Source organism: Mastigoproctus giganteus, chromosome 9 (genome assembly GCF_048544385.1).
Source record: "Mastigoproctus giganteus isolate SK-2022 chromosome 9, ASM4854438v1, whole genome shotgun sequence".
Lineage (NCBI taxonomy): Eukaryota > Metazoa > Arthropoda > Arachnida > Uropygi > Thelyphonidae > Mastigoproctus > Mastigoproctus giganteus.
The window spans coordinates 150,253,240-150,266,348 of NC_143583.1; the positions used below are offsets into that span (position 1 = coordinate 150,253,240).

Sequence of the window (13,109 nt, forward strand, 5' to 3'; positions counted from 1 at the left end):
CGGCTACCATTAGGGCAAGAAGCAAGTTTTCTACTCTTAGCCTGTTCAAACTCTAGTTTAGACTGATTAATAACTGCTTTACAACTGTTGATTTAATCCAGAAAGCTTTGGTGTAGGCAGAAAATGAAACTGAAGAATTATAAACAAGCCAGTTATGATATACAACAGTCTTCTCTTGAACAGCCTTAGCACATTTATTGGAAAACCAAGGTTTAGATAAAGTGCAAGATTTTAAAGTGGAGTGTGGGATAAAGGATTCCATTCCTGCAAGAATAATTTCACTGACACGATCTGAGCAAACGTTGACATCTGAAGTTTTGAAACAGTGATCCGACCAAGGAAAAGAAGTCTCGCAGGTCATCCCATTTTGCATTCTTGTAATGCCAAACAACACGAGGTTGGGAATAGCCATGAGATGAAGGTTCCATTGGAAAAGAGACAATCACCAATTTGTGATCTGAAGTGCCTAAAGGACCTCTCACTTCGACCGTGTACTTAGAAGGGTTGTTTGTGAGAAAAAGATCAAGCATATTGGCTGTATGATTAGGATTGTCCGGTATTCTTGTAGGTAAATGAACAATCTGTGCAAGATCATTAGTAATTGCAAAAGCCTCAGCATCTCGAACTGCTGGGTCGGTGTGACTAGAAAACGGAAGCCAGCTGGAGTTGTGAACATTAAAATCACCAAGGAAAATTACCTCACTGTTAGGAAAGTTGGACTGGAGAAAGTCAAAAGAGCTCCAAGCAAAGAGAGAAAGTCAAAGAGCTCCAAGTGATTAGTGGAGTTGGGAGAACGGTAGAGACAACAGATGAATTTTAAAGAATTAACGCATTTTATACATTTTGCAAAAAATGAAAATTTATATTCACCTTCTTTAATGAACGGAGCAATTCAAGGAGGACTAATATCAACTTTTCCTAATATGAACATAATTTTAAAAATATTTTTGTCAATTACTGTTTCGAACGCATCAGCAGAACAATCGTTCTCTGTGCTTAAAAGAATTATATAAAAAATTCACTTGGAAATTAAGTAATTTGCAGTAATTTATATTGAGAATGATATCACAAACAGTATTGATTATAATGAACTGATATACAATTTTTCAGCCCAAAAAGCACGACAAGTCCATATAAAGTTAGATTTGTTGGTGCATCAGCAACTTAGGCTATAATGCAGTCATATGAAGTAGTATAAAGTAGCTCGTGGTGTCTTGTCAATGATATACAGGAATTTTTCTTGCAGGGATAAGGAGGTGATTATTTCCTTGTATAAGGCAATGGTCAGGCCACACCTTGAGTACTGTATACAGGTCTGGAGGCCTCATTTCAAGAAGGATGTAGAGCTGCTGGAACGAGTACAAGAAGGGCAACAAGATTAGTGAATGGATCAAAGGGTTGCTCTTACGAAGAAAGGCTTAAGTTTTGCAAATTACAGTGCCTGGAGACTAGGCACCGGCGAGGTGATCTGATAGAGGTGTATAAAGCCTTGAATGGTTTGAGCATGCTCAATGCCGATGGGATTCTTCCTCTTGCTCAGAATAGTCACCTGAGAGGGCATAAATTCAAATTGAGGAAAGACAAATGTAGGATAGATGTGCGGAAATTTGCCTTTAGCCAGGATAGTTGGTTGGTGGAACAGACTTCCATCCCTTGTTGTGGAAGTTGATAGCCTAAATAAATTTAAGGCTCAGCTGGATAGGTATTTCGAACGAACGGAGGGGTGAAATGGGAGTGGATTATTTTTTTTTGGCTGATGCTGCATAAGCTTGCTTTCTTGCATCATATGCCTCTACTAATGCTAATGCTAATAAAAATACTTATTAATTTAAGTGTATGTATTATTTCTGAATTCTTCTTCTGGATTTGATATTTTTCTTATGTAATATAATGGCGCCTCCGTAGCCAGGTGGGCTGGAGCAGCAGTGCGTAGCACACGCTTCTTGGTTAGACTGGGGTTCGAGCCCGTCACCACCAATACGGAGGATGCGGAAAGGTCAAGGAATGACCACCGCATATCCCCGGAGCAATATGGCTTTAGTTGCTAATTCTCCAAATAACAACAACAACAATGTAATATAATTTGTTTTGTTGTCACAATAAAATGAAATTGAAAATGATCTCTATTAGGTTTTTTCTTTATATGGGGGCCCCCAAATTCCATTTTGCCTTGGGCCCATGAGGGTATAACGCGCCCCTGCTAATGCGCCATAAAAGCCTAAAACAAACAAACAAATTTGTGATTCAAAAAATGTTACTTGTCATCGAAATGACTTTACCGCAGTATAAGTTTCGCATATAAGCGCTGTTTGGCCTTGTAATTTTAGGTTGAATTCATTAAGATACATTGTCAAGGCTGCAGCAAGAGCTAATTTCCAAAGTCAATGTTTCAATGTTTTCAATGTTTGATAATAGTGGTTCAGGGCGGTTCTTCTCATTTAGAAAAATTTCAATCTCGGCCCTGAGCTCAAAAAATTGCAATAAAACTTTACCACTGTTAAGCCATCGAACTGCTGTGTGATAGGGCAAGTCAGGATATTCAGCTTCCATTTCTGACAAAAATTCAAGGAATTGACGATGGTTACGTCCACGAGAACGAATGAAGTTCGCCGTTAACACTACTAGTCCAATGACACATGATAGATTTAAATATTTTCCGCAAAGTACCTGCTGATGAATAATAAATGTACAATATCTTGCATTTTTCACAAGCTTCATAAATTTGTACAAAAATTCACGGAATTGACATTTTTTACCACCATCAGTTGTAACACATCTTAGCAGATTCCACTTCAGGTTGTACTGAATTAGTGTTTTCTCAACTTTGAAAATATTCTCGCCTGTAGTTTTTCCACGCAGACTAATTCTTCAGTCACTTCGAAATCGGCATTGACTCCTCGAATAAACAACAACAACTGAGTAGCATCGGAAACATCTGTGGACTCATCAAGAGCCAAGGAAAACCACTGGAAACCGTCTACCTTATTTTTTAATTGACTATTGATGTTGCTACCAATATCCTAAACTCTTCAAGCAACTGTTCTCACCGAACGGCTAATAGTCTTACACAAGTCTATTTTCTCTGGACACATTTCTTCGGCTGCTACAATCAAACACGATTTAATTAATACACCATCGGTAAACGACTTTCCTTGCTTGGCTAACAAATGAGCCACTCGGAAACTTACTTTGGTTGCAGCCTCTTTTTCATTTTTGCGAAGAAATTCTGCTGTGATGAGATATTCCGTTTTAAATTTTCTAATTTTTCTGACTGTTGCTTTCCTGTGAGTTGGGAATATTGTGATGAGTGCTTATTTTGGTAATGTCAGCGTATATTGTATTCTTTTAGAACCGCTACAGTGTCATTGCATAATAAACACAATGCTTTGGCATTTAATTCGATAACAAAATAATCCACACTCCACAGAGAATTAAAAGTGCAACATTCAAAGTCTACTTTTCTCTTCTTTTCTTGTTTTGACATGATGGGTACGCACTGGTATTAAAATAAAAATAAAATGTTGCGGTACGTTTAAACGAGTGGCACTCGAAACGCTGTCAAGTTTCACTGCGATTGGTAGTGCGCCGAGCAGCAGTGCGAAGCAATGAGAGCGCCCTCTACGGTCTCTGTCGCAACTATTCAACCTTGCCGTTGTAGCGCGAAAGCAGCCATAGACAATACTTAAACGAATGAGCGTGGCCATATTCCAATAAAAGTTCACGTGGGCACTGAAATTTGAATTTTATAAAGTTCTCACGAAATATTATTCGCACCATTTATTATTCACACAGAGGGTCGTAGTTTGCCGGGCTCTGGTCTAGATGATTCCATAAAAGCTCTGTTGGCTTAATTCAGGCGATTGGGGTGGCCACACCATAATTTGCAACACCCGCCCTCTTGTTTTTTAGTTGTTAGAAAATCCCCGCACAGCTTAGAGCTGTGCTTCGAGTCATTGTTTTGTTGTAAATAAGATTTGTTCCCCGAAGTCGAAGTCCAAAAGATATTGTATTATGTTTAAGAATGTTTTTATAGCCTTCTTTTCTTAAAATGCTTTCAATTCTGACGATGTCACCCACTCCAGAGAAATAGAAGCAATCCCAGATCATGATGGAACCAACCACCACTGTGCTGACTGCAAGCACTAAACAATGCGGCACCTTTTTTTTTTTTTTTTTTTTTTTTTTTTCAGTTGATCACCTCACATAAACTCTACGCTTGCATCCAAAAATTTAAAATTTTGATTCAGCTGTCCACAGTATGTTTTTCCACTCTTCAATTGTGCAATGTCTATGGTAGGATCAGGATGTACCGACTCTATATGGCATTAGAGTAATATTCATTTTCGTGTTCGCATTGCCTACACGAATGCAACGAGACCAAACTTTTGCTGCACCAAAAAAAAAATAATAATAAATAAATAAAAAAATAATAATAATATTATTAATAAAAAAAATAAATAAAACTACGTTATGTGTTGCGGTGCTCCTCTCGAGCTAGCCTTCGAGTTTCGGTGCTCCTCTCGAGCTGGTCTTCGAGTTTCGGTGCTCCCCTCGAGTTTCCCAACGCCATATGCCTCACCAACCCAAGGTAATTATTTCAATATAACTAACAACTGCTGGTGGCTAAAGCTAAAATTCCTAAGATTCAGTCTGTAACTCTTCCCAAAAAAAAAAAACAACCAAACTATGGATATTAGCCACCTGAATATTTAAATTTGTATGCCGTGCTGTGTCTTATGTCTGTTAATTTCTTGTGTTCTATGGTCTATTTGTCTGTCTTTCTGGGGGAAATAACGTTGTTATCTACGCCTGAGACCGATTAGCTCAGCTATGGAGTGAAAAAAAACCATTAAATTTCGTCTCGTCATCGACGGAATTCGAAACCGGGCCTTTCCCACCCGGTATCGGGAGGACGGCGACGATAGTACTTTGCTACAAGCGCAGACAACAATGCTTTCCCTTTAGTCTGAATTTATGAATCTTTATTCTATCATCATATAGCATAAAGAAGGCTCTCGCAGGTAGCACAGTTGGCAGAATCGCCGTCCTTCCCACACCGGGTGGAGAACTGAGTTCGAATCCTGCCAGTGACATGATGAATTTTTATGGGCCTTTTGCACAACGTGTTAGTCGGTCTTAGTCAGTCTGTCTTAGTCGGTCTCATGTGAGGGTAGCTTGGATTTCTTCCGGAAACTCAGGTTTTTCGTCCAGCTAATATTAAATCAACCACTGAACACACGCAGTTTATAGACATACTATATACTACGGCGTAATGTGGCCTAAGTTGCTGATGCGCCTAATGTCCTACGACAACTAACCCCACAGTGGGTGGGAAAGAACCAATTTTGAATCCCGTCAATGACGCGAGGAATTTTTATGGGCCTTTTTCACAAGAGGCTGAGTAAGTCGGTGTCAGCTAGAATACCATGGTTTTCCTTACAGAAACTCGAATTTGCGTACAGCAAACAAAAATCGACCACAGAATACATAATTTACAGCCATATTATATACAGTGCAATACAGCTTAAGCTGCTGATGTGCCAAAAAACTCTACAACAGCCAACCATCATCAAAAAAATTCCCCTTTATACATTTTCTTTTCTCTTCTCATAGCTCTTCTCTAACCAAGCTCCGTAGCACACATTTGAAATCTCTCCTTATATAGGTGTCCTTTTTTCTAATCTCATTAAGCACGTTAGTCTTTGGACCTTTTTCAAAAACATGCCACACATAAACAGTTCTGGGAAATCATGTGTTCATGCAGCGCTCGGATACTGATTTCAACAAAGGGCCTTTTTCACAAGGGCCTTTTTGCAAATGAGTTTAACTAATATTCAGACAGTCATTAATTTCTATGGTTCCTCTACATTAGGGTCATAACCTCAAGAAAGCTTTAGAAACCCCTACGAAGGGATGCTGAGAAAGCTTTATGAAAAAATGGATAGTCGATATCAACGCACACCTAACTAGAATTCACCTGCACAAATCATTGTACAGCTGCTGAAATTCAGGAAACTTCTGAAAAGCTTTTCTTACGATATATCGAACCTGACTCACACTTACGAAATGCATGTATTATTATGTTACATGATGTAAACAATGTTGGTATGCCATAATATAAATGCTTGGTAATTTGAGAGGGTATCACGATAATTATATTTACTCTCTTAAAATAAAACTATAAATTAACACCGAAATAAATCAATTTTCTCTTATTATAAATAATATTTGTTAATAATAAATCATACATTGCACTTTACATTATATCCATAACCACTAATTTAAATAAAATTAAATTTAAATATTTAATTAAATACTTTTCGATATTTTCTTGGTGAAGTGATAGTTCTTCCAAACTGAAAATCTCACATTCGTTATGTTCTGCCCTTTTACGGACGAGATCTTCGGTAACTAAAAAGGAAAACAAGAAAATCTTAGTTAATTTAAGATTTCTAATCGTTACCCATCTTTCAATGAAATAAAATAAAAAGCACACCATCAACATTTTTGCAACCTTTTTTTTTTTTTTAAAGAATTAAAGAATATTTATTCTTTAATTTATTATGTATAACGAAAGTAATGAAAATTGTAGAAAAGTTTAACAAACATTTCCCAACCAGCAGAAAATGTATTAACATCAAAGGAATTGAGAATAAAGGGGGGGATCTCTACCACACCAGCGAAGCTTTAAGTCAGTTTTAAGTCCAAAACAAAAAAAAATTATGTGTAATCCATTATAGATGTTTGCTTACATTTGATCGTGCTCCTGTAGGCAAGTCCCTCTGAAACGCTTCGAAACCTCATGCCATCTTTACCTACTGGCTCGCTATAGTCATATTTCAATTATCCTTCAGTTTTACAACTCCACGTTTTTTTTTTTTTTTTTTTTATTTATTATTTTTTTTTAATTTGCGAAGGTGTGCGTACATCATATTGAAGTGGAAAAGGTTAATTCTGTCGATTCAACAAAAACTTCAGCTCATCAATGAACATGAAAAGGTGCTAAAGCGCAGTAGCACTGCGACCCTTTGAGGCGCTAGCAAGCAAAAGACGGCATAGAAAAGTTACAGAGCATTAAAAAGTACAGAAGCCACAAAGTGATCTGTAATAGTGCCACAGAAAAGATTAGGCTGGCAAAGGCAGATTATGAGAAATCGCTGGCAAAAGCAGATTATGAGAAATCGCTGGCAGGGAGAGCAAAGATTGGGGATAAGGAATTCTTCACATGTATAAATGAAAAAAAGAGATGGAAAAATCAGTTAAGACCCTTATGTAATGGGCATGGGATGGTATTAGATATCCCAGCTGATGTTGAAGATGAACTCAACAGCTACTTTGCATCTATATTTACAGAAGAAAAACCCTTTATGTCAATGAGAAATTATGGGAGTGAAGTTGAAAAATATGTAATTAATGATATCGAAATTTCACAGGATTATTTAATGAAAAAAACTTTCTTTCGAGCCAACAGGCCAGTAAGGCTGCTGGGGTTGATGGTATTTACCGTATAATCTTAAGGGAGGCTGCAAGCGAGTGCATTGAACCATTGAGGCTAATTATGAGAGCATCACTGGACTCGGGGATGATTCTGTTGGCTGGGAAAAGTGCCAATGTATCTCCAATACATAAGGGCGGTTCTTAGAGCGAAGTGGGAAATTATCAGTCGGTCAGCCTAACTGTAGTAGTAGTAGAGAAAATCATGGAGGCAACGATCAAGGGTGGAATTCAGGATCATTTAGAGAGAAATGGAATTCTGAAGGATAGTCAGCATGGTTTTTTAAAAGAAAATCATGTTTAACAAACCTGGTTAGCTATTTTGACAGGGTCACTCATGAACTGGACTTGTGGAATAATTTAGACATTGTTTATTTGCATTTCAGCAAAGCATTTGACTCAGTCCCACATCAGAGGTAATTTTATAAGATGGTACAGGTTGGAATCACAAGGAAAATCCTTAGAGGGATATCAGGATGGCTTCGGGGCAGGAGGCAAAGGGTTGTGATAAATGGTTATTCCTCTGATTGGGCTTGACGTAGACGGGCGCGACTGCAGCAGCACACGCTCTTTGAGTGTCCGGGGTTCAAGCCCGTAACTGCTAAATACGATTAACGTTTGTATTGATTGATTTATTGTAAACTCCACTGACCTGGTGGTCGTGCTGGAGAATAAACAAGCACATATAAGAAGTGAGGTTCCCCAGGGATCAGTATTAGGACCACTATTGTTTTTGATTTTCTTCAATGACATCGATGAAGATATAGAGGGCGTGATGTCTAAATTTGCAGATGATGTAAAAAATAAAGATTGGTAGAGTAGTTAATGATCACCGCCAGGCACAGCTTCTTCAGAGTGACCTAGATAGACTTCAGGGGAGGTCCCCATGGACTGGAGTGCAAATGTATCACCAATTCACAAAGGGGGTTCAAAATGTGACAAAGGTAACTATAGACCTGTTAGTTTAACTTGTGTTCTGGGTAAAATAATGGAATCACTGGTTAAAGAAGCATTGCAGGATCATCTAGACAAGACTGCAGTAATAATTAAGACACAGCATGGGTTTGTTAAAGGGAGGTCTTGTCTGACCAATTTGATTGGGTACTATGATGTGGTAACAAAGGAACTGAATGCCAAAAATTATTTTGATATCATATACTTGGATTTCAGGAAAGCTTTTGATACTGTTGCACATGGAAGACTGCTGTACAGATTGGAGAATCTGTATCTTAATCTGCTGTACAGATTAAGGGTAAGTTGCTACAATGGATAAAGGGATGGTTGAGTGGGCGACGACAGAGAGTGATAATTATTGAACACTGCTCTTCGTGGACAAATGTTATTAGTGGAGTTTCCCAGGGTTCGGTGTTGGGCCCATTGTTGTTTTCTGTATTTATTAATGATATTGATGATGGTATATCAGACTTAATGTCTAAGTTTGCAGACGATATGAAGGTCGGCAGGGTTGTGAATGACAGTGCACTGTTGCAACAGGATCTAGAAAAGTTGAGCATATGAACTGAGAGGTGGAAACTGAAGTTTAACATTGATAAATGTAAGGTACTGCTTCCCATATGCAGAACCTTAGTCTTGTATATTTATCAATGATATTGATGAAGGTATATCAGGTTTAATGTCCAAGTTTGCAGATGATACAAAGGTTGGTAGGGTTGTTAACGACAGTAAAGAGAGCATGCTACTCCAAATGGATCTAAATAACTTGGGCAAATGGACTGAAAAGTGGCAACTAAAGTTTAACGTTGACAAATGCAATAAATAAAGTACCGCATATGGGTAGGAATAACCGAAAAGAAACGCACCAACTGTGTGGTACTACACTCAGGGAAGTGGAAAGTGAAAAAGACTTGGGGGTAATTGTGCAGTCAAATATGAAGTTCACTGAGTAGTGTAGACGGGCTGCCAAGGCAGGTCATGGAGTCTTGTCAATGATATATAGGAATTTTGCTAGCAGGTACAGGGAGGTACAGGGAGGTGATTATCCTGTTATACAAGGCAATGGTCAGACCACACCTAGAGTACTGTGTACAGACCTGGAGGCCTCATTTTAGGAAGGATGTAGAGTTGCTGGAGTGGGTATAGAGAAGGGCAACAAGGTTGGTGAGGGGAACAAAGGGGTGCTCTTACCAAGAAAAGCTTAAGTTCTGCAAATTGTAACGCCTGGAGAGTAGGCACCTGCGAGGTGATCTGATTGAGGTGTATAAGGTCTTGAATGGGTTGAGCAAGCTGAATGCTGATGGGGATTCTTCCTCTTGCTCAGAGTAAGAACCTGAGGGGGGGGGCAGAGATTCAAATTGAGGAAAGACAGTTGTAGAATAGATGTGCGGAAATTTGCCTTTAGCCAGAGGGTAGTTGATTGGTGGAACAGACTTCCATCTTTTGCTGTGAAAGTTGATAGCCTAAATAGATTTAAAGCTGAGCTGGACAGGCATTTGGAACGAATGGAGGGGTGAAATGGGAGGGTTTTTTTTTTTTTTTTGGCTGATGCTGCATAAGCTTGCTTTCTTGCATCGTATGCCTCTGCTAATGTTTTCATCTTGTTTCCTGAATTGAGGTGGTGTATCCTAACGGGAAATCGCATGGCATGGTTTCCATCTCTTGCATTGCTTGCTGCAATAGATAATTTTTACAGAGTTTTTCTAACATGTAGAAATAACTTCTGTGAACCAATCTGTCGAGGTGATTGTGTGTAGATAACATTTTGACGGCTTTCTTATATTCTTCGACTGTTATGGGCTTATCTATTTCTCTTTAAAGCTGTTTCAGGACGACAGCACTTTTCTGTGTCTTTTTTGGTTTTAGTTTCTCTTCACCTGTTTTTTTTTTTTTTCTAAACTTGGTAAACAGTCTCTAGTAAACAGTCAACTGTAATGGTACGAAAAGGGTATGATGAGGTTTACGTCGCCTCTTATTTTATCCTCTTTATGTTTAATAGCAGACACACTTCTCTTTGAGCATCTGCCAGTTTACTCAGAATGTGTTTTAATTTCATCGTTGTCAAATATGTTTTATCTCGTTTTTAGACATGTACATCAATCTCTGTCATTTCGATTTATTTTTAATTTTCTTTAAGTTCTGTTATAGCTTTTTTTTTTTTTCTTTTTTTTCCCGGACTTTGTCCTATTTGTCCTGTATACAACTGCTAATTAATCGAAGATATGTTTTCCAGCTCTATTACATAGGGAAGACTATTTTACAAACAGACGCCGGTTCAATTTCCATAATGGGAATTTCATATTTTTGAAGGTTTCTAAAATGGTTTGGACTTAGTTCTTTGCTTGTCATCGGCAAAACCACAAACAAACTTGAAATCATATTTGTTGTGACGTTCCGAACAATTCTGTCTTACATACATTGAGGAAATTCTTTGAAAGATGACTCGTATTTGAATCAGCATGACAAGCTCCGGGTTACAAGGCAGTAGTTAGTGCAACAGTATTTTGAGAAGAGTATGACGAACTTATCATTTTCACTTCAGATTCACAGTCATTGAGCACAAAACGCCCTAATACAAGCAAGAAAACTAGCCGCATCATCAGTGTGTGTGTGCGTGTGCGTGCGTGTGATGTTCATGTACACGTTGAACAAGAACTAGCCACTCGTGCACTGCACTACGCTGTATACAATAGCTATCAATTAGTAGAGATTACGCCGTAGTTCTTCAGTTTTAATTGAGGATGAAACAACGACTTATCTTTTGATTTTTAAAAAATGATATACGAGTAATTATCGCAGTCACGACATACAAATACAATATTTTGTTAGTGGCCAGACCAGTGGTTTTCAACCTTTTTTTAATAACGGCACCCCTACTCATCATAGATCCTGTTGCAGTGTGCTACTGCAACAGGATCTAGATAATTTGGGCAGATGGGCTAAGAAGTGGCAACTGAAGTTTAACCTTGACAAATGCAAAGTACTGCATATGGGTAGAAGTAACCCCAGAGAAACGTACCAAGTGTGTGGTACTACACTTAAGGTGGTAGAAAATGAAAAAGACCTGGGAGTAATTGTGCAGTCAGATATAAAGTTTTTTGAGTAATGCATACAGACTGCCAGGGCAGGTCATGTGGTTTTGTCAATGATATATAGGAATTTTGCTAGCAGGGGAAAAGGAGGTGATAGTCCCTCTGTATAAGGCAATGGTCAGGCCATGCCTTGAGTACTGCGTACAGGTCTGGAGGCCTCATTTTAGGAAGGATGTAGATTTACTTGAGCGTGTACAGAGAAGGGCAACAAGATTGGTGAGGGCAATGAAGGGAGGCTTAAGTTCTGCAAATTGCAGTGGCTGAAGACTAGGCACCTTCGCGGTGATCTGATTGAGGTATATAAGGCCTTGAATGGGTTGAGCACGCTGAATTCTGATGGGATCCTTCCACTTGTTCAGATTACGAACCTAAGGGGGCATAAATTCAAATTAAGAAAAGACAGATGTAGAATAGATGAGCGGAAATTTGCCTTTAGCCAGCGGGTGGTTAATTGCTGGGTTAATTGCTGGAACAAACTTCCATCTGTCGTTGTGGAAGTTGATAGGTTGAATAAATTTAAGGAGGAACTGGACAGGCATTTGGAGGGAATGGTGTGTTTTTTTTTGGCTGATGCTGCATAAGCTCATACATTTGCTTTCTTGCATCAAATGCCACTACTACTACTACTCAATTTTCTCAATATATATATATATATGTGTTATATGATATTTATTACAATAATATAATTATAAAAATTATATTTCATAATAAAAATTATATATATATATATAATTTTATTCTTTATATATAGAGGTACTAAGTAAACATCAATTATAGATCATCACAAAATTAAAAAGACACTGTACACCTTTTTATAATGAAATAAGCATACAAATTAAAAAATAATAAGTTTAAGTAACTTAAACCCAAATTATGTGGCACCCCTGGAATGTTGTTCTCCGGTTGAAACCACTGGGCCAGACCGTAGTTCTGCAGTATTACTATTTAGCTCATATTATTAAATTATAAAAATTAAAAGATTGCTTTCAGCTGGTATTCATTACAATTCATCTCTCTCTCTCTCTCTCTCTCTCTCTCTCTCTCTCTCTCTCTCTCTCTCTCTCTCTCTCTCTCACACACACACACACACACACACACACACACACGAATAAAACCGAAAGCTTCTTTATGAAAGTAATTACAGTATACAGTTTATAAGTGCCTCCCCAAATAAATAAGGGAATACTAATGTAAAAAATAAAAAAATAATAATTACTTTTATTTAATTTTAAAATAAACCGTTACTTACTTCTAACCATTTTCTTCTTTCTTGAAATAGTTTGTGGTGAACTAAGATAACCGACTTATCCAGTACTGAAATCAGGAAAACTGCAAATGAGCTTTAACATATAATGGGTGCATTACATTTGTTGGTTGCTAGGGACGCTTCAGTTGCTATCTTTTCGCGTGTTGAAATAATAGCGCCCTCATTGTTATTACGTTCGATTGTTCAAGAACTTTACTTGTCATTTTTATTTTTAAATTATTTTTGATTATACGCTATAAATTCAGATTTATAGATGTAATAATTTAAAATTTATCTCTTTATTTGTGATATGATAAAATAAC

The 13,109-nt window shown here is 37.8% G+C and overlaps 1 protein-coding gene across 1 annotated transcript in view; it reads right to left on the minus strand.

The window, feature by feature from the left end:
* The window catches only part of tilB (touch insensitive larva B), a 154,679-nt gene extending 141,880 nt beyond the window's left edge, over nucleotides 1-12,799 (minus strand). Inside the window, exons 1-2 of the mRNA XM_090381496.1 lie at nucleotides 12,790-12,799; nucleotides 6,318-6,411 (exon numbers count right to left, since the gene is read on the minus strand). Of these exons, the coding sequence (XP_090237622.1) occupies nucleotides 6,318-6,411; nucleotides 12,790-12,799 (104 nt within the window). The remainder of the gene's footprint in view (nucleotides 1-6,317; nucleotides 6,412-12,789) is intronic.
* Between the last annotated feature and the right edge of the window lie 310 nt (nucleotides 12,800-13,109).